The sequence below is a fragment of the Cloeon dipterum genome, chromosome X, assembly GCF_949628265.1.
Source record: "Cloeon dipterum chromosome X, ieCloDipt1.1, whole genome shotgun sequence".
Classification (NCBI taxonomy): domain Eukaryota; kingdom Metazoa; phylum Arthropoda; class Insecta; order Ephemeroptera; family Baetidae; genus Cloeon; species Cloeon dipterum.
The window spans coordinates 19,112,920-19,137,151 of NC_088790.1; the positions used below are offsets into that span (position 1 = coordinate 19,112,920).

The window sequence follows — 24,232 nt, forward strand, 5'->3', positions numbered from 1 at the left end:
TTCAATTTCACTCTTTTTAATTCATAAAATATCACTTCTTGATATTTTTTCTGCGAAACTAAACACAAGATTTTTTCATCTTAAACAATAATGCTTTATTATTTAAATTTGTCAACAAGATTGAAAATAATTATTATATAGCTTTAAAAAGCAGGCACATTGATTGTGATTTTCAGATATATTGGATAAAAATTATTTCTTAAAGACAAAAAGTCAAAATAGAATTATGTATAGTGTATAGTATATTAAAAACATGCATTTTAAGTTTACGTCAGGCACTCCATAAATGACATCAGAACCTTACTAGATTAGTTCAAGGCGCTCATAATTTGTTGCACGCTACAGCATAATTAAAAATATTCCACAAGGCAAGGTAAAATGCAAATAACCATCAAGTAAATAAAAAGAAATTCGGACATTCAAACTCTTTAGGTATGAAGATATTACCATTTTACGCAACTATTTGTATATCATATCTTCTCACCAACCAAAAGAGTACAGTAGTTGTTACATTTTTTGTAAACAAAGATCTAAAAACAATTTCTATGAGACAAAAGTCACATATTAAATTTATGTATTAATGTTTTCGACATTTTGCAAAAGTTCGGACAACACGAGGCAATACTACGACGTTGTGCCGAAGATACATGCAAATAAAGTACAATTCCAATGGTTTGTGTGTTTGGACGACTTCAGATTGCAGCTTATCTCTTGAACCTGCCAAGATACGCTTTGCAGTTGGGGCAATTATGATGCACGTCCATGCACTCATCGACGCAGCAAGGAATCAAGCAGCAACCGCACCAGCAACTAGAAAACAAAAAAAAAACATTGTATCAGTTTCAAAACAATAAAATAAAGATTTCATTTGTCACTTTTAAAACAAATAAAAAAAGGAGGATAAAAACGGTGAAAAGGATAATTGAATATGGAATGAAGAATGCTCAAAGCATGAATATAAATCAACACAACCTATAAAACTAAATTTTCTTTAAGTTTTAAACACTATCTACATGCATACAATTTTTATTTTTAAATCTACTTTTATTGCACTAATCTTCTTCTTATATTTTTTGGCTCAAACTTGGCGGTAAAAGACATTCGTATTTATTTATTTAATATTTTGTCATAAGATAAGAAAATACGATCTTACCCACAGAGCGCAATGATGAAACCGGAAATGTAGGCAATCAGACCTGGTTTGGTCTCGGTAGATGAGTCAATTTCGGCATGGCAGCTTGGACAGATCATGTGCGTCGGATGAGGACCCACAGGCACCACGGTAGTCACGATTGTCGGTCCGTGAGCTACAAAAAATGCATCTGAGGTGTTCATTTTAAATCCAACTTCTAAAATTTATTTAATGAGAAAAACAATGTGGAAAATTGCGTCATGCTGTTCACTTTCCTTAAGTCGTGTGGCAAAAGAAAAACCGCAAAAATAGATCGCATCGATAATCCAAAGGTGAAGACTTACTCTGCGCGTGGTGTGTGCTTGGGACAGGGCCAGGAGTGAAGGGGCTTGCGGGGGGCACTCCTCCTGTGGCCTGGGAGTAGCTTGGTGGCGCCTGCGGAGGCGGACCTTGCTGCTGGGATGGAACCTGATCTGCTTTGCCCATCTGCAAAAATTTATCTCCTTGTTTAATAATTGCTGAACAGAAGATTAGGTTAAAAAGCTTAAATGGAAATTAATAATAAAGTTTATTCAATGAAATGCGAAATTGAAATGAGATAATATCAGGGTTAGCGCAGTCAGAATACAAAAGTTTTTAGTTCAAAGGGAACTATTTAGGGTGTTGAAATTCTTAAAATTGGAGCTAAAACTCATATTTAACTCATTAGGGGATTTATGGAATGACGACTTGACCAGTAACATTATTTAAAAGATATGAGGCATTATTTTCAAACATTTTTGCATTATAAATTTTCTCCATAAGCCCCATAAAAGGGTTTTTCTTACTTTTTTGGACAAGGATCCCTCACTTCCTCACATATTGATAACTCGTAACTTTTGGTGTTACGCTTCACACGTTTTTGTGCAATCCACCTCAATTTAACTAGCTTTCTCCTTAATATCATACTATCGAATCCTTGGAACCAATAAAACTAACGTCTCGTGGTTAAAATAGGCTTCACGTTCACAACGCATCGTGTGTGGAATAAGGAATAATGATGATTATGCCGATAAAGTGCCGCATGAAGTAGGCGTAATTTTTATTTGCACTGACCCAGATGCCTGACATTCAATACTCATTGTCCTAGAGCGTTTGTTCAGTTTGCGTCGCGGCTGTCGTGTTGCTCTCGCGCGAGACAAGAGCACACATCATAATCTAAATTTAAACGGTACTCGTCTCGAATGAATGGAGTGCGCCATATCACTCTCTCGAGTATTGAGAAAAATTCCTTCAACATGACAGCAGGCAGCAGGAGCTCTCCTTTCTCCCCCTCCTGTCTGAGTGAGCGCGACCTTACTTTAGTGTCCAAATATAGACAGCGAGTGAAATGACAGCTTCGCACCGTGCTGGCCATAAAAATGTAAAATCGACTGCAGCTCCGAAAAATGACGCTCACACAGGCGAAATGGAAAGCGGCTGCGTTTACGAGCACACTGAACTTGGTTGCCATAGGAAAATGAAGGGGAAAATTTATGATCACAATCGTTCATGCAGGCACATGAGTAGTGTTTTATAATTTACCTCAATTTTTGACATCTTTCCATCAATTCTCGCACGAGTGGATAAAATTGAATAAAATAAGCTTGAATTTAATATCACTAGAAATTTTTCAATTTTTATTTTATAACTGCTCTTTTTAGATCAAGTTTGCTCTAAATAATATTGGCAACAAGATGTGCTACTGTGAATTTAAACTTAAAATTTTTTTTAGATTAAGAGAGGCTCACAGGAAGAGTAGTTGTTGTTATTCTTTATCGCAGTGGAAGCAAGTATTTTGCTGGCGTCTGGTACTTTCAAAATATCAACATTAAGCAAGCCCAAAGAGTGCGCTTTGTGGCTTTTTATTACGAGTAATTTCTTACATCAATATTACCGTCGACCAAGAAAGATCCAAGTGTTGATCGTACGCCCGTACGGGAAATTTAGAAAAAAGATCGTGTGAAAATGGACAAAATTGAGATTGTTAAATTAATAAACATTATATTTTATGTGCGTACAAATTAAACACAGAATATCATTGAATATTACTGTGGATACTTCTTATGCTTAATCATCATTTAGCCGTCATACGCGAGGGAGAACGTATAAGGCGTATAAGATATCTTTCAACTTCAAGGGAGTGCACTGTTTCACTGTTTTTTATTGATAAGAAAAGCTACTACACGCAGCAATAAAAAATGGCAATGTGTGCTCAGCTTTGAGCTCGTCCCGTAGGGCTGTCAAAGATTTGCTCTCTTTCTGAACCGCGAGTTGATCGCATTCATAATGAACAAATTTTTCCTCGAAAAGCTGGCTCCCGTGGGAAGTGTTAAGGAACTCGATTCACTTCTAGCAAGAGACGGAAAAAGTCTCTAGAATTTTTCCGTCTCTTGCTAGAACCGGATTTAGTGCAAGGAAAAAAGTATGAAATTTTTGTGTAATTCTAACCTCTTTTTTCCTCTTATTTGAGACTTCTTTTGCCTCCTCAGCGCCAACCCAAGCTGGATGGACGGTGTTTTGAGAACGTTTCGCTGTTTGTGCTCTTTGCAACGAATTGCCCATGTTGGGCGAGATAACAAACTGAAGCGGTAGCGGTACCCCCAACAAAACATTATTTTGTGACAGTCACACGCGATAGTATAAATAATACTATAACCAAGTATCTACATTTTGGTGCGTTGCACGAAAACTATGTATACAAATCGTTATCATCATGCCGAAAAAGGATAACGCCCATTACATTTCCATAGATTCACTGAGGCTGATACTCAAACTCACTATGCAAAGCTTATCAAGAGATCATCAAGATTAAAATAAAACACTAAAAATCGAAATAATGTCCATAATATTGTAATACTTTTAATGTTTAAAAGTAGAGTGAAATATTTATCAGTTCATTGATTTCATTATTAAGTGTGATGTAAATTAACGCTAGAAATTTAAAAGACAGCAAAAGAACATTTTTCCTCAAAATTGGTGCAATTAGTGGCTATAGACATGACATCGAAAAATCTGTTATGGAAAGGGAAGGTCGGTTTGGTTTGCAAAACATTTTCGTTAAAATGTATTACACTTTTTAAATATTTATAATTTCACCAAATTTGGGTGCGAATCTTTATTTCTTATACATATTCTCCATTCAGACACACTTAGATGTACAAAGACCAAATAACGACAGTAATAATAATATTAAACAATAAAATAAAATCTAGTTATAAATTGATCTTTATAGGGACTCACACTTCTCGCTCTCTCTGATGGGAAGAATCAATGTCCTATCCTAGCGAGAAGTGTGAGTCTACCATACGTTTCTGCAAGGCTATTTTGACGATTGAACTCAAAAAATTGTATCCTGAACTATAATTTTTGCAAAACGAGTGGAAAATAAACGAAATAACTTCGCTACATCAAACGCTGACCTTTTAAATTTACCTTTGTGATATATCATTCTTATTTTTAGTTTAACCCCGTTAGCAGACAAATTGAGGGCCGGGTCACGGTTATTAATAGCACTCCTATCCTCGACAGAATTAGCATGTGGAAAGCATGGAAATCAGTATTATTTAAATGCCAATGACACACACTATAACAGTCAATGTAAAATATTGTGTACGCCAGCAAGGTATGTAGTAAACCATCCCGACAGCGTTGCGCGTTGCTGCTGGCGACAAAATCGGAGGAAAAACAAGATCCCAGGTCAAATAATTACCTTTTTAGTGGTGCAGTAACAACCTGGTAGACGGATCGGACGCGAGGGTCGCAGACAAGTCTTCAAAAAAGAAGAGGAACAAGCGAAATCAGCAGAACAAACTTTGTGAGGCGGACTCACGCCCTGAAATCACTCCGCGAGCTTGTGATGCAACTCATTTAATTCTGCGAACGCCAAGAGCATAGACTGCGAGTGGTGGGGGTGTGGCCACCAATGTATCTTTGGGGGACATATGTATTATGACGTCACTGGAGCCAGCAAGAGCACCAGTATCACGCACCATGGAAAGCCCTAAGGTTGTTCGATTTTCCTTTTCCTCAGGATGCAAGTTATCAGATCTACTTGTTTTGCGTCGTTGCGAATGAGTTAATATGTATCAATTATTATTACGAACGTTTCTGTTTTTAAGTAATTTTTCCTCAACAGTTTTTATCGGGCGGAAAATTAGAGCTATTATCATTTTAACAAAAGTACTTTCCTTAATGATATTAAATTTCTCTCCTTTTTAAATTTGTTAAGAAAAAAATAGTTGAATAAGAGGATATGAAACCAATTTGAAGGTTAATTATGCTTATCCTTTAAGATTTTAATTGAATCCACCTAAAGCACCCAGCACTGTTATAGGCGCGTGTGCCTAGTTAGTAACTTTGTACTTTTTATAATAACTTATAACGAAACTAAGGGCAAAATCAAACGAAACAATGGAATTCAAATTGCAACTGTACATTTTATTATATTTAATTTTTTTGAACTACCACAAAACAGTACAAAATATTCAGAAAAATATTGTTATGCATAATAATATTCTATGAAAAAGTAAAGTCTTTTTAAATATCAGAAAATAATTCTATGTTTCTATTGTCATTGTAACAAGCTAGAGAAAATATCCGAATTAAAAAATTATAGTAAATAAAATTTTAGAAAATCTGACTAACAAGAGAGCCAAAGTACCCAAAAATATTTTTTAGCCCTCTGGCTGTAAAAAATTACAATGACGCACACAACACATTATTTGAAAACGACTACAATCGCCCCTCTGGATATGTAATAAAACTACTTAAGAAGCCATCCCATTTGGATGGTTTTAGAAAGCAAAAAATACTCTTGCAGATATTGAATGAGAATAACAATAAATTCGTGTGTATTCTTGAGCAAAAGTGGCAGGCGGTGGCGTTTGGTTACTAATTACTATTTAGGAATGAAATCTAGTCTTTGAGAGGAAATCTAATATATTTACGCTACTCTTCTATCTTGCTGTCAACTCATCCTGCTGCTCATCCAACATTTGAATCGCATCCTGAGGTGACGCGTACATCGCAGTCAATGCATATTCTGAAACACATGACGTAACAGTAAAAAATATTGAAGGTCAAAGGTCGAATGAAGAGTAGCCAAGGTACAAGATTAATACAAAAACTATAAAATGATTAATTTGGCAGTTCAATGAAATTTGATAGCTGAGTGAGTACTACGACAGGGTACAAAGCAACTCAAGATTTAATCTCTTACTTAGAAGGTTTATTCGTCGACAGATTACAAGACAGATGGTTTTAAAATTACACAATACAAATTATCAAATTGAGCTGTAGACAGCCGATCCACACGTGCCTGGTGTCAAAAGCGGGGCTGTCAAAAGTGAATCAACTTATTAGTGCAGGCAGTGCATAAATTCAAAATAACGAAAGGCATGCAACGTTCCAATCTGCATATCACAAACTAAACAAACAAACAGCGTGCAAAAAGTGATTTACCAATAAGTGTGATGTAGTCAGATTTTTAATTTATAAATCGGCAGCTGGTTCTGTAAAAAGCTCGATTAACTTCCTCCACCGTTGGGTAGCAAATTGAATCTGTTAAGGCACAGAAACTAACCTTTGACTTCCTCCTGTGGTTGCCAGTCGGCAGCATTGGAGCGGCGCATCAACGGTTGTACTGCAACGTGCAGGCAAAAGAGCACAAATGTCGCGATTGAGTAGGCGAGGAAGGTGTTAGCACCTCCAATATCGTTGAACAGGATCCCACCAATCAAGCTGCCCATGGATACGCCTGAAAATATTTTTAATTACTCCTCCTCCTCCACAAAACTGTTCAATAATATTTTCCTAAATTCCAGAAATGTAATACTTAGTAGAGTTTAATATTTTGCCACTTTCAAACAATGTTTTCTTCAATTTTCAAACAATGTTTGAACTGATTTTACATTTTAAGTTTCATTTTTTCAAAATTAAACAGATCGGGGGAGAAAGCTATAGAACCAACCCTTAGGGCATCTGGGCATGATTGAAAATAGAACTGCGGCGCCAAATATTGAAAGGAAAATCTTGCGCAGTAAAATATTTTCAGATTTAACCTAGCAATTAGTAATTTTTCCAAGCCTTACAAAATTCAAGTTTTGAGGTCTCGCAATATAATTTTTCCCATTTGATTACGCTATTTTTTTGCTTTAAACATTTTTCAAAGAATGATGTAAGTTTAGGCTACCTATTCCTTCAAAAACAGCGCCGACTAGTCCCTGGATAGTCGCCTCAGTGCCAGGAGGTGCAACCTTGCTGGCGTACGAGGTCATCGTGGCATAAAAAATACCGAACGTTACTCCGTTCAGCAGCTCAATGGGCAACACCCACCAGGGGTTCACCAGCCAGTAGTAAAGAAAGAAGCGGAGGCTCAAGCCGAACAACACCATAGACATTGCGTGGATGTGGCCGATTGTTTTCAGCACCCAGCCTAGAAAAGTTAATTTTTTTTACTGGAAATTATGTTGAGATTTGAAAAATTACTTGATATGAAAAAGAACGGCAGTTCACCGCCAAAGCACTGGATTCCCATCACTAGACCTTGAAGGGTTTTTATCCACTCCAGTGAAGAGCAACCTTGAGCTGCAGCAAGGTCTTCCAGGAACCTGACAAATTGAGATTGTAATTTGTGTATGTTTTGAATCAAACAAATGGTATAAACTTGCTCCAAAAATTAAAAATTGCAGTGATGTTTAAATTAAAATGATCGCCCACAAAATTGTAAGGATTAGTTAATATGATGATTTCAAGTGTTGATATTTTAACGTAGTCATAAAAAAATATAATAATATATTTTAAATCACGTTTTATAACTTAAATTTTTCCACTGGTTTTCTATTTTGGTTAAAGTCTTAAATTGGGACCATGAGGCTACTTACCAAAATAAAAAGTTCCAAATGAGAGCAGTGCACATTCCGACTGCGATACACCAAATAAGGAAGATGTTGATTTCAGGTCGAGACAGTAAGCGGCCTATGTCTCGAACAATACTGGCTGACATTTGCGTGTGAGACACCTGATGTGACAAACTTTTGTTAGAAGAAACGATTCCAATAAATATTAATTATACCTTCAGTCTGGTGCTGACTAAAAAGTCCAGGGCAATGATTACTATCGTCATGTAAAACACGACGGAGTAATTTTTTTCAGTGCGGCCCTTGCTGAACTCGTCGACAAGGAAACCAGCCAGGACGGAAAAAACACCCCAGCCAATCGAGCCCCAGACTCTCTGCTTTCCATAATTTTCAGGTTTGCTGCCAAGTAAATCAAAGCAAATAGCGTCGCCAATGCTTGTGACCACGGCCATTGAAATCCAAGCCGTGAGCATAAGAAAGGCAAAATAAATAAAACTCCAGCTAGTTGCGGATGCCTCTTCAGTTCTTACATTGAGGACGTCATTTACTACAGGCTCCTTGCATGTAACCTAGAATTCAAGGCTGTCAAATCGCATCAACTCATACAATGTTTGCTTACACGGCAGGGAGATGTTGAGATGGAGTTATTGCAGTACGGAATAACACTCTTTTCCTCAAAAATTGCCGTTTTCACGCGGAAATAGAGGCAGTCCTTAACTTGCATGGTATGGATCATAGGAACTGATGCTTCAAATGACAAACTGTGGTCAGCGGCGCTCTTGCAATATTGGCTTAAGCCCCAACTTTGACACAAATCTGTATTCCATTCATTTCCAGAAACCTTTTCCAAAAAGAAAAAAAACATGTTAAACAAAGCAAAACTAACTATAGAGGAATTTCTCTTAGTTAGTCAGTTAAGAGTTACAGCAACAAATCTAATGATAAAATAGATAACGCTGAGAGAGAGGAAATTGATAAACATGGTAATGGTCAAAATTTATTGTTGTAAAAGGATGATATTAGGGCAGCATGCTTTTAGTCAAAGCTATCTCAAAATATTCCTATTGCCTTTAATCAAACTATTGAAAGATAATATCATTAAATTTAAAATACAATACTTACCGTAGGACAGTCAATTTGACACCGTATGGTTTTGTTGCCGGTATTAGCCAGCAGCCTGGTCAGGGCACAATTGTCAGTCTGGTTGCATGTCTTAAAAAAGGTTTCTAAGCCACAGTCAAGATCAATGCCAGACTCTCTAGGAGTCAGCTCAGTGCCAGGAGTGAAATTAATTAAAAAGAAAAGAATGCCAGTGAGGGCTAGAAAAGTCATGAAGAACTTTTTGTGCCATTTGAGCCGGTCGGCAAGGCCGCCGAAGAGCGGCTTGGCAATCATGCCAGCCACTGGGAGAACCGTGTACAGGGTGCCCACAACAACTGAAGAGAAGCCGAGTTGCTTGGCAAAAGTTGACATGAACGGAACAACAGGTGCTGTGCCTGGATAGTAAAGAAATTTAATTAAATTCGGTCGGGAAGAAGAGAGTGTTGATTTTGATCCTCACCTCCGTTGAATAAGAAGTAATGGGCCTTCATGGGCAGCAACAATGAGTTGACCTTGAACTTGGTCATTTTTAGTCAGGTCAGTTTTAAGTGCAACTGCAAAACAAGAACATTGTTATATGTTATTATGTATTTGTATAGCAACCGAGTTTTTAAATTTCAAGGTATTACATAACAAGGTACATATCTAAAATGTATATTCCAATATTTAAAAAAAATAATAGTTTTAAACAGATATAACTCTTTTGTGACTGAAAACAGTTAAAGCTAGAAAAACAAAGGACCAGAAAATTATCGTTTCAGTATTGTATCATACATAAATATTTATATGTTTAGCAGCATTTAAGAAAACGGAGTGGCTTTCAATTTCACAAGAAGGTGGAATGCATTAAAAGTGTCTTACAAAGATGACTGCAGGTATTATGTACGTGACTCCAAAGACAACAACTCGAAGTTAAGCTCTGTATGCGCAATAACAGTCTCGAGAGATGGGCGGAATTGCAATGAAGCAATCTTTTCCTTGCAGCATGAAGGCCAGCACGTTTTGGTCCCTAAATTCGTCCAAGAACACCAAGATAGGCCTCTTCTTGGCGATTTCAGCTGAAAATACCACAGCATTAAGTCACCACTTAAACTGGTAAGCCGCAATCGATTAAATACTGACCTTTGACCTCGCCGAAGCTGCTAAACACGTGAATCGTGTATCGGACAGACAGCCATAACAAAAGTTTTAACTTTCAACAAGTAGCGCCGGGTGCCGGTGAATTAAGAAGTGCATCTGCGCATCTGACCACGCCCCCAGACGCGTGCGCTCCTCCTGCTCCACCTGTCCCTGTCCTGCTCCTCCTGCTCTTCAACGCTACTTCTTGATCTCAACTAAAAGCGCGGCGCCACGGCGCCAGATCAAAAATCAGACACTGCGAGCATCATAGAGGCACAGATCTTTCGTCACACAAAGGTATCGGGAAAAGTAATGAGACTGTTAGAAAATTTCGCAATTCGCTGAACAAAATATGATAAAAGAAAGATGAGAAATATGTACTACAATCATTCTTGCCTTAAAAGATAAATTTAAAAGGGCTTGACCTGTGCGGGTTAAAATTTATTTTGCTTTCTTTCACATCTCATGTCATTTACATGTCCCTTTCTAAGTTTTTTACAAAGAAAAACTTTTCAAATAATTTTAGATCTTTTTTCTGTTGTCGTATTTCAAATTAACGTTGCTTTAAATTTCCAAAATAAATATATTATATATTATTCTTAAATTATACATTTTATAGTTTCTAGAATAATATTCTACTTAATAATTTTGAGAAGATAATTTATGGATGTAGTATAAAAAATGCTTGTAAAAAAGTAAAAATTTTATCTCTGAGATAATCATAACTATTCTCGACTCAAGACTAAAATAATTTAATTTATATTTTAAAAAATTAAAAAAAATAACAAATGAAGAATATTTAAATACAATTAATAATTTTACAAAACCAAAACTTGTTTTTAAATTTTGAAGTGCAGGAATGGCATAGATCGAATCCTTCTATAGCTGACTGCTGAACTCATATGGAGATTCCACACTTAACCAGCACTTTGCGAAAGTCAATTTTGATCAAATTACACCATTTTCATTTTAGTTTTTCAATCTGCTTGGAAAGTCAAACAATTGAACATTCACACACTGCATAATAATATACTTTTATATTAATGTTCTATAATTCTCTGACTCTGGTGGAAGAGCTCAAATAACTGATACGATATATTCTCGAAATTTAAAAATTAAATTTTGATAAGTTATGCGTTTTTTACGCGGTGTGCTATATATTAAAGGAAATGAAAAATATTTAATTTAAAAAAAAACTCATTCAATTGCCTAAACTGGCTTGAATAGCGCTCCGACAAATAACGTGAGGTATATTCTTACGCTCTTTCTTGCTTGGCATTTTTTTCTTCTATTGTGTAGGAAGAGAAAAACATGCACGCATATATATAAAAGAACGAGGAAATTTTTGTCTGAATGCTATGCAATGTTTTATGGCTTAAGGCTCGTGTGGAGCAAATTTTTTGCTGTCAATCGTTAAAATGCCGAAATAAATCATTCAAAAGGTTTAGTAGAGAATTTAAAGTCTTCCTATTTGAATTTTAAATTTTTCTTTAGTTTGTTCAAGAGATGGCTTTTCTCGCTTGTCTCGGTGTTTTGATTTAAAATATTTTTATTAATGTGACGTTCACGATTTAAATTGGTAATTTCAGAGGTTGATGCTACGAGACAGCTGCACTTGAATCCTTTAAAAATTCAAATAGTCATCATGGCCCTCCGGCTACTTCGAGGTCGTCGCCCGGAATCGGCGGCTTGCAAGATGATCCTAAGACGCTACAAATCTTACAAGGAACTGCCGTCGTTGAAAACCCTCCCTTTGATTGGAAGTGCTCACCTGTTTGGTGCTAAAGGTGATTTTCTTGTTGCATATATATGCATCTTTCATATTTTATTCCAATTTTGTACCTATTCTATCGCAGGGCCTTACAACTTCAGCAGACTAACCGAAGCTGTTGATGATATTTCAAGGAATTTAGGTCCCGTTTTTAAGTTGAAACTGGGCAGCATGGAAATGGTGATATCCATTGACCCTGAAGACTCCAAAAGGATGTATCAGGCAGAAGGTCTGAGGCCGTTCAGACCAGCATTTCCTGCTTTGGAGTGCTACAGAAAGAATACATTCGGCACTTGCGGAATCGTCCCTGGGTATATATTTGATTTAATTTTTTGCTATTTTAAGCCATATTGGATTAGTTTGATGTTTTTCTCTCATATGCAGAAATGGAGAAGAGTGGTACAAATTCAGAAAGGCCATAAATCCATTGCTGAAGCCTTCCATTTACAAACCCTATTATGGGCGGCAAAAGCAAGTGGCGGAGAAATTTGTAGAGGGTCTGAAATCGTGCCTTGACAGCCAGAACATTCTGCATGACGTCCACTCACACCTAACGAATTATTCAATTCTAGGTTAAATTTGTCCCTTAATTTTATTAAAAATTACAAGAGATTTAAATTTATGCAACCAACAGCAATTGCTGTGGTCACCCCTGGAAATATGGAGGTGCAGCAAGAGGAAGAATTCAAGCTGATTAGCCAGGCCAACGTGGATTTCATGGACGGTCTACACCAAACTCTACTCGGGCCGCCGCTGTGGAAATTGTTCGCGACCAGGGGCTACAAGCAACTCGCGACCTCGCACCAAACGTTCCATTCCATTTTAAAAAAGTACCTAAACGCTGCAAGAAACTCTTTTGAAACAAGCAAAGATGTTTTTAAATCAGAACACCCGTTTTTATATGAAATCATGCAAACGGAGGCGCTGTATGATGAGGACGTGGTTATGCTTGCTATGGAGTCATTCATCGGAGGCATTGACGCCGTAGGCTATCTATTAAATTGTGTTGAAAATATTTCTTTTAAATATAACTTTGATTTTTTTAGACAGCCACGGTGGCCACAATGTGCCTGCATTATTTGTCACTCAACAAAGAGTGCCAAGAAAGGGCTGCACAAGAGAGTAGAAGTGGCGCTTCTACCTTTCCTTACGTGCGGGCATGTGTGAAAGAGACCCTGAGACTTTCGCCTACTGCAGGCGCCAACTCGCGATACTTAGCCTCAGATGCAGTCATTGGCGGATATCACGTGCCAGAAAAGGTGAGACAAATAAATCGGTTGAATTAAAATATAGGTTTGCCATTAACCACAGGAGATTTTTAAGGGGGCCAACTGTACCAGAGTATTATTTTAATTTTTTACATTTTGGAATCAAATAATTTAACGCTGACCTTGTTATTAATGTTTTTTTTTAAATAATGTGAAATAATAAAGATTTCCATGATAAAGTCTGTGAACATTCCTTTTTTAATGTTGAAAAATTGATAAATTCCCAAACCCAAATTAACTCACAATCAATTCTTCTGCTGTTATCAGTGTTTGGTGTCAGCATTCAGCTCGGTCACTTCAATCAGAGAGTCGTATTTTGACCAGGCGGCTAAATTCGCGCCTGAGCGATGGATGCGCGGCGAAATATTTTGCAGGGAGCACCATCCGTTTTCCTCGCTGCCGTTTGGCCATGGTCCTAGAATGTGTCCTGGAAGGAGGTTGGCAGAACAAGAGTTGGAGTTGGTCATATCAGAGGTAAGGCAATGACCCTTTTTCGTTAAGTCTATTGTACCTTTGAAATCCACTTTAGCTAAAGCTTGCTTCCTTTCCAATTCACTTTCTGGAGATTAAAAACCAAAATGCGAGCGAAATATTTAACTAGTTCCTGCATGATTGTATTTCAGATTTTAAAAGAGTATGAAGTCTCGCCAACTGACTTGACTCCTGTCGGAATGGTCTTCAGAATGAACAGAGTTCCTGAGAGGAAAATCAACTTGCGTTTAGTGAAACGTGCTTCCTAATTGTCATTCAATAACTTTTATTGTGATGCGCATACACATAATAGTGGGTTATAATTGTGATTAAGCATTGGAGGCATCCCACGGTACAATTCACAGAGATTCTGGATGAGTCGGATTGGATCAGAAGAAACTTCACGATCAGTGTATTTGATGATTTTTTGTCCTTTCTGGCTTTTTATAACAAAATAGATTAACACTATCATTTTATGTACATTATAAAATATTCATCGTGTGACAGTGGCTACATCAGCCAAACGACAGAAGAAATTTTACACCAATAACCGTGACATCATGGGACTGCGATGGACAAAATGCGATCTGCATACTTGTGAAAATGTAAAGTACGATTTTTGAGATCTATATATTTTCATATGAAATCATTTTACAGTGCTAACGTAAATAAATTTGCAAAGATTCTTAAGGATGGTTTTTACTGAGTCGCAATACTTTGTCCTAAGTAGGTGATTAAGATAAAATAGCTATCCAAGAAGAAAGTTACTATCCACAATTAGACTAATACTTTTAAGTTACCTAATTATCCTAATTTAACTTCACACAAGGTACTGATATTTTAATTTTAGCTTAGTGCTTAGTAACAAATTATTTAAATAACGAATTTTAACCCATAACTAATATACAAATTTCCGATCTATATAACTTTCACATTATTTGTTCTCTCAAAACACCTTCTATATTTGGTCGCATTACATGAGACAATCCTGTCGCATTTTTATGTATTCATTTCGAACAAAAATAATTAAGCCCATACCGACATTTAAAAAAAACCCTTAGCAAGGTAGTCATTTGAAAAACCAAATTAATAAGAGCATTTGGTGAAAGTAAATTTTAAAACTGTAACAACTCATGCGAAAAATACTTTCATTTCAATTTTGGCCAAATGCTTTGGTGATTCAAACCTAATCAACTAGCCATGGTGTAGCATATGGCAAATCAGATACGCACTGGCATAGAGAGCGTAACTGAAATCGTACCACTCCAACACTAACTTAGTAAACCGGGCAATAGACTGACAACCTGCCTTGGACAAAAAATGACGAGCATGTGATCCTTACACTTCCTCAAATATTGGTGCGGTGTGATACGCTTAGAAAATCACAGATTGGGCAATAGAGAGAAACGACCCAACAAATGCTCCAAACCATCTACCTAGGACAAAGTATGCGTCTCCGCATATTCTTACCGACTTGCAAGCAAACATTGTCAACTTATTTGATTTTCAGCAAAAGGGTACAAGAATTTTAGATTCTCAACAAATAACAAATCAATGTTCTAACGGTAATAATTCATGTACAATTATACATTTTCGACAGTATATAATATACATAGAATAACAAGGAGTGATAGTAATATAATATGCTCACTAATGATGAACCGTGCATTCCGACAAAACACGATTTTTATTTACATTGTGTACACCACAGCTAAGTTTCAAGGAAAACGACAACAAACCATTAGAAAGGCAAACACAGCTATTATCTCGCACACTGCAGTCTTCTATTAGCAACGCTCTCTTTAAATCGTTTTAGTGTAAACAAAAGAAAAGAATTATACTACTACTGGTGCTAATATTTTATTTTCTTTAAGACAAGATACCGAAAATAGAGTAAGATGCAGGCAGAAAGATTGGGGCATTCCATGCCGTGAAAAGAAAAATAAAATCAAGTGGCTGTAATACGTCCCAGAAAGAAATCAACCGGCAAGAGAAACTGGAGCATGATTTCAAAATGCAGTTCCTAAGCGTGCATGAGTGGAAACCGAAGCATAGAGAGTCGGTCGAGCGGCGAGCGCACACTGGTGCTACCAAACCTTCCACCGCTCGCCCACCAATCACAACCAGCTAGGTCGGGTGATATGCTCAAAGGGTTGCCTGATGCCAAGGGGATGGTGGTAGGCGGCCGGAGGCGGCACATACAAGCCCTGGTGCAGCAAGGGGTGGTCAGCCCGCGGCAAGTACTGCTGGAACATGTGATGCTGCTCCATCATGTAGCCGGAGCGGGAGGCCACGGCGGCTGCCTGCGTGTTGGCCGCGGCGGCCGCACTCTGGCTCACGGCCGTGCCCAGAGAGGCGGCCTGCGTGAACTGGTGGTGATAGTAGGCCGCCTGGTGGAATGAGTCCGATGTTGGCACGGGATACGATCCCGGCTGGCCGCTCACCGCACTGGCCGCCGTGGCCGCCTGCGGTGGCGGAGACTTGAGCTTGAAGTTGCGGTAGTTGAAGTCCTGCGAATATAGATGCAGGCCAGGCGGTGGCCCGAAGTTGAAGGCGCTGCCAGGAACGACGCCTGGCGGAGGCTTCAAGCCCCCCAGCGGAAAGTTGGAAAAGGTGGCAGCTGGCTCTTTTTCCGGCGGCGGTTTTTCAGCCTTTTTGCGGCCGCGTTTTGGCTTCACCGGCTGCTGCGGTGGTTCCTTGGGCATACTAGCTGAGAGGTCGTAAGGCGGGTAGACCTGCGAATCATCATAATACAGGTGGTGTAAGTTAAAATTTTCTTAAATGCATCAAAGCGGCGTAAATCCCAAAAGTTGAAGAAAGAAAAATTGTGACACGAAGTTCAATAAGATTGTTAGTAACATCCTTTCATATTCTTTAGAGTTAAACTGATTAGAAATTTAATGTAATGTTTGGGCAAGGTATCTTTATCAAGTTATGTCAACAAATAAATATCTTAACCTTGATTGCAAATTTTGAGTGTTGCAATGTAGTTTTGGAAAAATCTACAGATGCGAAGAGAACGCCTAATACCAAATTGATTTTAAGTGAAATCAAACTTAAAACTGACCTGCGGCGGTGCTGGGTCAAAGTAGGTGGGCATCGAAGGCTGCACAAGCCGTTGGTGGTTCTGCTGGTAGAGCTCCATCGGGAAGCGCTCCTCCTCAGGCGCTGCGTAGACCATGCGTTTCTTAACCGGGTACTGTTGAAGCACCTTGGGATCGGCCTGCGGCGGAAGCAACACCTGCGCCTTGTAAGCTTGCGCCATTGGTGACGGCTGCGGGTAGTTGAGTTTGGAGTAGTCCGCAAACTTGGAATAGTCGGGGATCAGCGGGGCTGAGTTGGAGTGCGCGGCCGGTGGTGGCTGCTGTAACTGCGTGGGTGGTACCACCGCCGCGGGCTTCTGGCTCACGGCCTGGTACTGATCGGTCAACGGCTTGGACATGTCGTACAGCATGCTGCTCTGATTGAAGCTCGGCTGCTGCATTACGGGCGGTGCGGGCGGCGACACCTGCGGTGGTTTTTCCAGCACCACCGGCGGTAAGGGCTGGTGCAGCTGTTGCGGCTGGGTGTAGTGAGCCATCTGCGGCTCATTGTAGTGCCTGCTAGGCAGCGAGTAGGGTGGCGTGACCTGCGGCGGCTTTACTACTTGCACAGGCGACGGCACCATGGGCGACGGCTCGTCACGGGGGCTCTTCTCAGGGCTAGTCTTGTGCTCCTGGTAGAAGCCCACCTTGATGCCGCCGTTGTAGGGGTAGTTTGCCGGCACCTGGCTGCTGAACGGAGTGCGTGGCGATGTGGGCGATGCCATCGGCGGCGACAAGTGGCTGCCAACCTTCTGCGAGTCGCGCGGCGACATCTCAGGGTCCTGGCTGAATGGCGATGACATATCAGAGATACTGCTGCTGCCCGTGCTCAGGTTACGCTGGCGCTGCGTAGGAGGGACAACCACTTCGGGAGGAGTGGGGCTCTTCGGGGGCACCACAGCAGCCGTCACTTTAGGCTCTGAAGCTTTGCTCAAGGTTGAGTCCTCCTTTTTCTTCGCAGGTGCAGCCTTCGGCGCTCCGAACGCTTTAAACCAGGCACTGAGATTTGGGGTGGCTTTGTTGCAGTCCACCTTGGTTGGTTCCTCTTCATCAACTTCTTTAGCCTCTTTCACGTCCTCTTTGCTATCCGCCGCTTCCTCTTGCTTTTCAGATTCATCAACTTTCTCTTCAAAGCACTCATCATCGGACTCATTATCCTCTGGAGCCTCGTCCTTAAGAACATTGAAAGGATATAAGATATATACTTATTAATATGAAGTCTGGTGCAGTATAATATTTGCTTGGGCAGTCAGCAAGAATGAATTTTTCTGTTCTTTGAATGGTCAGGGAAGCGAGAGCTTTGCTAATTTGATATTTTGGCATAAAATGTTCAATATTATAAATTTAATTATAATTTCTTAAGGAATATTCATTTAGCTGTTAAATACTTGGCAGATGAGAAACTCTCTGGTTGAAATGAGAAGGAATTGTGAAATTAGTGGCAGTAGTTTCAAAAACAGACTGTGTTTTAATTGGGTCTGATCTCATGAAAGAAAATAGTTGTAGTTTATTACGCATCAGTTGGATTTGTCTCATGTTTTGTGTATTGAGGTTCAATGCAGCAAGAAAATTTAATTATTGATCGTCAATACAGCTTTCTTGCTTATACGGATTATGATTACCAACTCTATAAAAACTAGAGCTGTAGCATTAAAACCAGGAGAATATTCACCTTGAAAGTATGACTTCCAAATCCAATGTTGGTGAGAACTGAGCCAAGGTTGAGGGTGTGGGCAGCATCGTCTTTGCTGGATGTCGCAGCCGCCACCCTCTCCTTCAACGGCTTGATGGACGGCACCACACTGGAATCAGCGTGCTCATCCTTGGCTTTAAGAATGCTCGCGATCAGGTTGCCCTTGCTCTTGCCGGGTTGCAAACGGTCGATGGTACGCTGCAGGTCTCTTTTGCGCTTGTCCTTGCCACCCAGCATTTCTCGACGCCGCTTCTTTAGTCGCATGGCCTCACTGTCCATGCGCAGGCTACGTCGGTACTCGCGCTCGATGGCTGCTGACGCTCCAGTGTACTCCTCTGAACCAATGTAATGAGCAGGCGAGTTGCTGGCAGAGCTGAACTCAGACATCCGCGGCGTGTCATCCAACCACTTATTAATATCCTGGCATGGAAAACAAATGATTAAAATTGACTCTTAGAGGCTGGTCAAGTAGTTGAAAGAAAAAGAAACAAACTACAATACGTTCAATGCAACCACCATTAAGTAAATATGTAATTTAGTTAAAACATTTTAATGGACTTGCTTGATGACAGAGCAATGTGAGAACTACTTTGAGCTATCCAAATTATGGAATTGCAATATGTATTTTATTTTAGTGGCTTTTCCGCTTCTCTGGCATGTACCAGGCAAAATATTTTTAGTGATATCAATAGGTAAATTCCACTCTAGTAAACACCAACAGGCGACACAAAGTTAGACACTTACTCATAGGATTTAACTTGCTAACTAGCAAATAATTGATAAAAACGCTTCTGTTGAGTTTGATTAAGGGCATGATTAACATACCTTCAGAGTTTGCTCCGTGGCAATTTCTAAAGCTTCAATAGCTGCATCGCTTTTGGGTGCGCTCTTTCGCTTTTTGTTTACAGGTTTTGATTTTGTGACTTCCTTCTTGAGACTCTTGTTCTCGCGGTCCATTTCGCTAGCATTGAAGGTCTCGTCATCGTCGTCGTCGTCACCAGAGTCACCTCGCTTTCTCTTTTCACTTTTCTTCGGTTTGGTTTCCACCCTGAGAAGATATAGGCGTTAGAAACCCAACGGCCTCAAAGGATAGTGCTCCAGGAAAGCAGACTTAATAAAATAATTTTGACCAAGAAGGTTTTAACTTTAGCCACCCTGGCTAAAACCAGCTTGTCAAAATTTGGAACAGGGAGTAATAATTAAAATTACTTGGGTGGCTGGGGTGGTCCTGCTCGACGCTTTCCATAGGGCCCAACGGGCGGTGCAAGAAATTTGCTTGAACCCTCTCCACCATCAGTCTCTGCCTCTTCGTTGTCATCTTTCTCTGCACTGTCATCCCGCTCTCGGTCTAATGATTTTCTGTGATGATGTTTCCTGTGACTCTTCTTGCCACCATTTTTTTCCTTTTTCTTGGTCTTCCTGTGTTTTGTAGAATGCCTTTCTTCTTCCTCAGGCTGAAATGATATAAATTTAATTTGAAAAGCCTTTTTGAAAAATATTTTTCTTACAGGTTCAGGACTTTTCACTGATGAAGATTTTGACAGCTTTCTCTTCGATTTTGAATGCTCGTGTTTGTTGGCTTCAGCGTTTTTCTTACTAAATTCGATTGCAACTTCTTCGTCAGTGGAAAAATCATTTTCCAAATACCGACATGAGGCCCGCTCAAACGCAGCTTCTAGTATGTCTGCCATTTCAGAGTATTCTGTAGAGAGATGCATTAGATTGGAAGGATCCAAGAGATGAAGATGTCATTTACCATTCTCACTACCGTTGTATTTTTTACAGTTAGCTATCATCAATTTGAAATCAGCCTTGAAATCGTCAAAAGTGAGATATCTGCCAGAGTCAAGTTTGTCCTCCATCCTCTGCAAATCCATGGGATGTCGTACTATTGTGTAATAATTCGGAGCATAGTCTTCTTCAACAGCATCTTGGAAAGGCCATGCTTCTGGATGAGTCTTTAACCTCTCTAAAATCTTGTACATCCCTGTTTGCAAATCTTCTTCAGATTGAGCAAATCTGTGGAAGGCAGATTTAATTAATTATGATGCACAAAAAACTGGCCGGGAAATATTCAGCATTCAGAAGGATCATGCTTAGTTTAAAGCTGGAAAAATACTTGAGTCATGGCTGAAGATAATAACACTTAAATTTAATTAACTCTATCGGCCAAGAAAATTTACAGACTGAAGTAATGACCGTAGCTAAACAAAGGGCAGCATAATGCACCACACAATAATTTGTAAAATAAGTTAAACATGAGGCTAAGAGATAAAGGCATTAAAATTTTCACTCACACTTCGGAGCTGCGTAACTTCTTCTTTTTAGGAGCAGCCTCTTCAATGAAAATTGGTCCTGTTGCACAGGCTAGAGAGTTATTTGTCTGTCTGCCGACGGGCGCTGCGGACGCGGACGTTCCCTTTTTAGAAGAGCTTGGACTAGATTTTCGTGTTGTCCGCTTAGTCACAACTTCCTCCTCGTCAGACTGATCACTGGTGACCTCATCGTACTTGCTCTTAACACCATGTCTGCTGCCCACGTGCGACGACTTGCACTTTGGGCCTCTCTTCTTTTTCTTGTGCTCATCTACACTCTCGTTCTCACTAGACCCCTTTGAGTGGCCTTTCTTGCTACGTTTTTTGTGTTCGTCAGCACTTTCTACCCCACTGGACACTTTAAGCTTCTTTTTGTGGCTCTTGTGAGAACTATTCTTGTGTTTTTTGTCCTTCTTTCCATCGTCATGCTTACTTCTGAGCTTTTTTGACAACTTTGGAGATTCCAAATCTGCTTCCTCTTCTTCATCAGTTTCATATGTTTCATAAGCCCGCTTACGGTTCTTTCTGCTTTTTTTGGACTTGCTCTCATCCTCCACAGGCTCCCCATCATCCTTTTCTGATTCGTTTGCGAACTCTTGCTTCACAATAGAGTCGACTGAGTCCTCCTCAACAAACTTCTTAACTAGCTTGTCTTTTTCTTCGTCTTCGTCTTCCTCATCTTCAGAACTTGTGTAAATTTTGTCAGCTGCCCTGCCCTTACTTTTAGCACTGGCAGAAGCAGCCTTCTCTTGCTTTGGCTGCTTTCTCTCAGACACAGGTACCTCCTGTTTCGTGTCTACCTCTTTTTGCTTGTTCAACTTGTTGATTCGACTGCTTGTTCGCCTAGGTTGAAATTCCTTTACACGTTTCCTGTCACAAGTTTGAATATCAGCATTAAACATTTAAACTAACAATAACACATACATATGCAGTTTCTCTTTCTCTGCAAACAAACGTGGGATTTCTGGAAGAAAATCCAGTTCCAAGGTTGAATGTAGGGCTTTCTCAGCAGGATCATCAGAATCTTTTAAGCTGTCTGCCAAATTTTCCCAGTCTTCTGCCGTGAAGCAAATTACTTGCCAGACAGCGTCAGGGTTGATGTTCACAGTACTGCTGTGTCTGCCTTTGCTCTTTGGCTGTTTTTTCTTTTTGCTCTATAAAGTTATAATCAACAAAGCGTCAATCGGGGGGCACCTCATCACACACGTTGAAAGCACGCAAGCACCATCAGGTAAAGAACTGATCTTCTCCCAGGGGAACAGTCGACCGCAGGAGATGAATCCAATCATGTTTGGATTTAACCAACAGTGGCCAGTCATTGCGATTGTTTGCGTGGGAGGGAATCGCCATCAAGAAAACAAAAAGGAACATTCTTCCTTTTTAGCTGCTCAAAGGCACCAATCTCTCCACAGATTATGGACAACACTTGAATTGGCTGGTCCTAGAAGACGCCATTCTGTTCCAACAATCGCTACAAATGGCCTTTGGTGTCCAACATGTCCAGATTTGAGCAAACTTGCCATCTGCCAGGTTTGCTTTCTCGCTCTTTACCAAACTTGTCAAAAATCCTTTTCAACGTGTGACGATGCAGACACTTGCAATTATGAGTTATCAAACTGAAAGCAGTTAGGCTTTGATAAACCTAAATACTAGTTTAGATTTTAAAGTCTAAAGAAAGAGCAGATGTTGCTGATTTGTTCTGAAGTAGATTTTTAAACTTTCATGCAGAAATTGTAACAGTTCTTAGATAACCAAGGAAAAATGCAAATATAGAATAATTAATAATTGTTCATGCTTACACTTTTCAGCGGCAACGTTTCTTTATAAAGCCTTGTGCCATAAAAATACCAGTAGGCAGATCCCCTAGCATCTTGTCCCAATGGCTCCACTCTTAAGCTATCTGCCTCCAAGTTCTGCAAGAAACAATTTTATTATCCTAATCTTTCCAAATAATCGCATCAATTAACAACCTTCAGCAGATCTTGAACGTCTTCCCCCTCAAGGCGAAAGTCGCAAAGGCATGATAGTATTTCTACCTTTCTCCTCAATGGTAGGAATTGGAAGTCTGTGTCCGAATTGAATGGATTTGTGATTCCAAACTCCTGAAATGCAATAGGTTTTGTGAGATTGAAAACTTTTTGAATTGACTAGTACCTTGCACTTCTTTCTGAAAAGACGTCGAAGATACATTTGGTAATTGGATACTGTGATTTCATTTCCATTTGGGACACAGCCACAGAGGAGGCGGACAATGAGCTCCTGCAGCAGGGAGCTGCCGTTGTCTTCAGCGCCATCAGTGAGTAAAGCTTCCTCAATTTCCTGCAATAACACGACATGTCAGATAAGCACGTGAAGAATTAAGAACACAAAAATTTTTGGTTTATGTAACTAATATATGTACCTCAATGTCAAAGTCGAGTAAGTTGAAAGCTGCTCGAAAAAGGGAACAGAAATGGGCTATGCACGGGACTTCCCACCATGATTGGATATCTGGAAATTAAAATTTAATTAATTAAGAAAGTGTTCAAATTTCAGACGCAGTACATAACGAGGTTAAAAAAGCAGTTGGGCTATAATAACAAAGTTAGAAAAATCTACTTTCAGGTGAGAAATATGTGTTTATGTTACACATAACAGAGGAGACTTGACCACCTCAAATAGGTTCAAGAAATTGATAGGAGCCCAAAACTTTGTTTACATGCAACGAGGGAGAGGCTACTGTTTAGTAAAATCAGTCTCCTCCGCCTCTCACAAGGCAAAATTTGTTTCTTCACTTGGAACCTCTTGTACCACCTCTTTGCGAGATATTTCGATCGCATCTGGCTTATCTTAACTTTAAATTCGAGAAAATATACTCACCGTCCATTGGGGAGCCCAATATTTAGAGAAAAATCGCGATTTTGTTCACATGAAGTAAACGCAGCCTTTCTGTAGCAAACTTCCCCTTCTCTCCTGCTCTCCTCAGCTCTTGGTAAATCCGGAAATGGGTTTGGTGTGGAGGGAGATTGCTTTTCTCAATATTTTCAAATAGCGGAGTTTTCAGTTTCAAATATGCGCAAAATTACAGCTTGAAAAATTCAAAGTTTTTTTATAATTAATTTTATACACCTTTCGAGGTCAAACATAGAATGGCAAAGTTTTTTGGGTCGAAAAAGGTCACACAAAAGAGCGCGAAATTTCAAAAAACGTTTTCTAGTTTCGAATCTGCCGTTCAAGCTCGTCTGCCGTATGATTGCAGAGAAAGGCGAAAGGCGGCAAACAGTTGTTTCGTGTTTCGTGTTGTTTTTAATATACAATCACTAAAGCTGCATGTCGGCTGTGTTAGTGTGTTGTTTTTTGCTCTGTCAGATGAACTGAAGTGTCGCCTGTGAGCACTCTTGCTATTCGCAGTAATTTTATTA

At 39.5% G+C, this 24,232-nt stretch overlaps 4 protein-coding genes across 10 annotated transcripts; 1 reads left to right on the forward strand and 3 right to left on the reverse strand.

Annotated features, from left to right (window-relative positions):
- Positions 1-70: 70 nt before the first annotated feature.
- On the reverse strand, positions 71-5,039 carry LOC135945209 (LITAF domain-containing protein). 3 transcript variants are annotated; one of them, XM_065492732.1, is made up of 4 exons: positions 4,863-5,039; positions 1,477-1,618; positions 1,154-1,322; positions 71-810 (listed from the first exon to the last, which is right to left on the reverse strand). In XM_065492732.1, the coding sequence occupies exons 2-4, from the start codon at positions 1,616-1,618 to the stop codon at positions 705-707; spliced, it is 417 nt and encodes a 138-aa protein (XP_065348804.1). In that variant the 5' UTR covers positions 4,863-5,039; the 3' UTR covers positions 71-704. The 3 variants fall into 3 exon arrangements, with proteins under 3 accessions (XP_065348804.1, XP_065348803.1, XP_065348802.1); XM_065492731.1 differs by lacking the exon at positions 4,863-5,039 and adding an exon at positions 3,602-3,730 and having other exon boundaries at positions 1,154-1,307; XM_065492730.1 differs by lacking the exon at positions 4,863-5,039 and adding an exon at positions 3,602-3,730.
- A 530-nt stretch (positions 5,040-5,569) lies between these two features.
- Positions 5,570-10,375, reverse strand: Sugb (Sugar baby). 4 transcript variants are annotated; one of them, XM_065492719.1, is made up of 12 exons: positions 10,234-10,375; positions 9,973-10,169; positions 9,572-9,665; positions 9,133-9,506; positions 8,630-8,851; positions 8,226-8,579; positions 8,035-8,171; positions 7,640-7,761; positions 7,344-7,586; positions 6,735-6,908; positions 6,614-6,663; positions 5,570-6,194 (listed from the first exon to the last, which is right to left on the reverse strand). In XM_065492719.1, the coding sequence occupies exons 3-11, from the start codon at positions 9,636-9,638 to the stop codon at positions 6,644-6,646; spliced, it is 1,713 nt and encodes a 570-aa protein (XP_065348791.1). In that variant the 5' UTR covers positions 9,639-9,665; positions 9,973-10,169; positions 10,234-10,375; the 3' UTR covers positions 5,570-6,194; positions 6,614-6,643. The 4 variants fall into 4 exon arrangements, with proteins under 4 accessions (XP_065348791.1, XP_065348789.1, XP_065348792.1 ...); XM_065492720.1 differs by lacking the exon at positions 5,570-6,194 and adding an exon at positions 6,359-6,488; XM_065492717.1 differs by lacking the exon at positions 6,614-6,663 and having other exon boundaries at positions 10,234-10,374.
- A 9-nt stretch (positions 10,376-10,384) lies between these two features.
- Positions 10,385-14,434, forward strand: LOC135945202 (probable cytochrome P450 49a1). Its single transcript, XM_065492722.1, has 8 exons — positions 10,385-10,527; positions 11,820-12,017; positions 12,087-12,312; positions 12,386-12,573; positions 12,636-12,985; positions 13,048-13,260; positions 13,537-13,743; positions 13,893-14,434. The coding sequence occupies exons 2-8, from the start codon at positions 11,876-11,878 to the stop codon at positions 14,007-14,009; spliced, it is 1,443 nt and encodes a 480-aa protein (XP_065348794.1). The 5' UTR covers positions 10,385-10,527; positions 11,820-11,875; the 3' UTR covers positions 14,010-14,434.
- LOC135945190 (bromodomain-containing protein 4A-like) lies at positions 14,007-23,811 on the reverse strand. Of its 2 annotated transcripts, XM_065492668.1 has the most exons (14): positions 23,691-23,811; positions 23,233-23,321; positions 22,986-23,150; positions 22,802-22,933; positions 22,631-22,744; positions 21,756-21,985; positions 20,814-21,701; positions 20,273-20,535; positions 20,025-20,218; positions 19,726-19,970; positions 19,342-19,564; positions 18,496-18,936; positions 16,808-17,995; positions 14,007-16,475 (listed from the first exon to the last, which is right to left on the reverse strand). In XM_065492668.1, exons 1-14 carry the CDS (start codon positions 23,695-23,697, stop codon positions 15,858-15,860), a joined length of 4,797 nt encoding a protein of 1,598 aa, XP_065348740.1. In that variant the 5' UTR covers positions 23,698-23,811; the 3' UTR covers positions 14,007-15,857. The 2 variants fall into 2 exon arrangements, with proteins under 2 accessions (XP_065348740.1, XP_065348739.1); XM_065492667.1 differs by having other exon boundaries at positions 19,726-20,218.
- Between the last annotated feature and the right edge of the window lie 421 nt (positions 23,812-24,232).

Excerpts from the sequence above, each read along its gene's own strand:
- LOC135945209 (XM_065492730.1), bottom strand. The coding sequence starts at position 3,715 with ATGGGCAATTCGTTGCAAAGAGCACAAACAGCGAAACGTTCTCAAAAC. Across the intron at positions 1,619-3,601 it reads CAAATAAGAGGAAAAAAGAG|ATGGGCAAAGCAGATCAGGT; the intron begins GTTAGAATTACA and ends AAATTTTTGCAG. Across the intron at positions 1,323-1,476 it reads AAGCACACACCACGCGCAGA|ATGCATTTTTTGTAGCTCAC; the intron begins GTAAGTCTTCAC and ends TGAACACCTCAG.
- Sugb (XM_065492717.1), bottom strand. The coding sequence starts at position 9,638 with ATGACCAAGTTCAAGGTCAACTCATTGTTGCTGCCCATGAAGGCCCAT. Across the intron at positions 7,587-7,639 it reads GCCGTTCTTTTTCATATCAA|GCTGGGTGCTGAAAACAATC; the intron begins GTAATTTTTCAA and ends TAACTTTTCTAG. Across the intron at positions 6,909-7,343 it reads CGCTGTTTTTGAAGGAATAG|GCGTATCCATGGGCAGCTTG; the intron begins GTAGCCTAAACT and ends AAATATTTTCAG.
- LOC135945202 (XM_065492722.1), top strand. The coding sequence starts at position 11,876 with ATGGCCCTCCGGCTACTTCGAGGTCGTCGCCCGGAATCGGCGGCTTGC. Across the intron at positions 12,986-13,047 it reads TCATCGGAGGCATTGACGCC|ACAGCCACGGTGGCCACAAT; the intron begins GTAGGCTATCTA and ends TGATTTTTTTAG. Across the intron at positions 13,744-13,892 it reads TGGAGTTGGTCATATCAGAG|ATTTTAAAAGAGTATGAAGT; the intron begins GTAAGGCAATGA and ends ATTGTATTTCAG.
- LOC135945190 (XM_065492667.1), bottom strand. Across the intron at positions 23,151-23,232 it reads TACTCGACTTTGACATTGAG|GAAATTGAGGAAGCTTTACT; the intron begins GTACATATATTA and ends GTGTTATTGCAG. Across the intron at positions 19,565-19,725 it reads GGACCACCCCAGCCACCCAA|GGTGGAAACCAAACCGAAGA; the intron begins GTAATTTTAATT and ends ATATCTTCTCAG.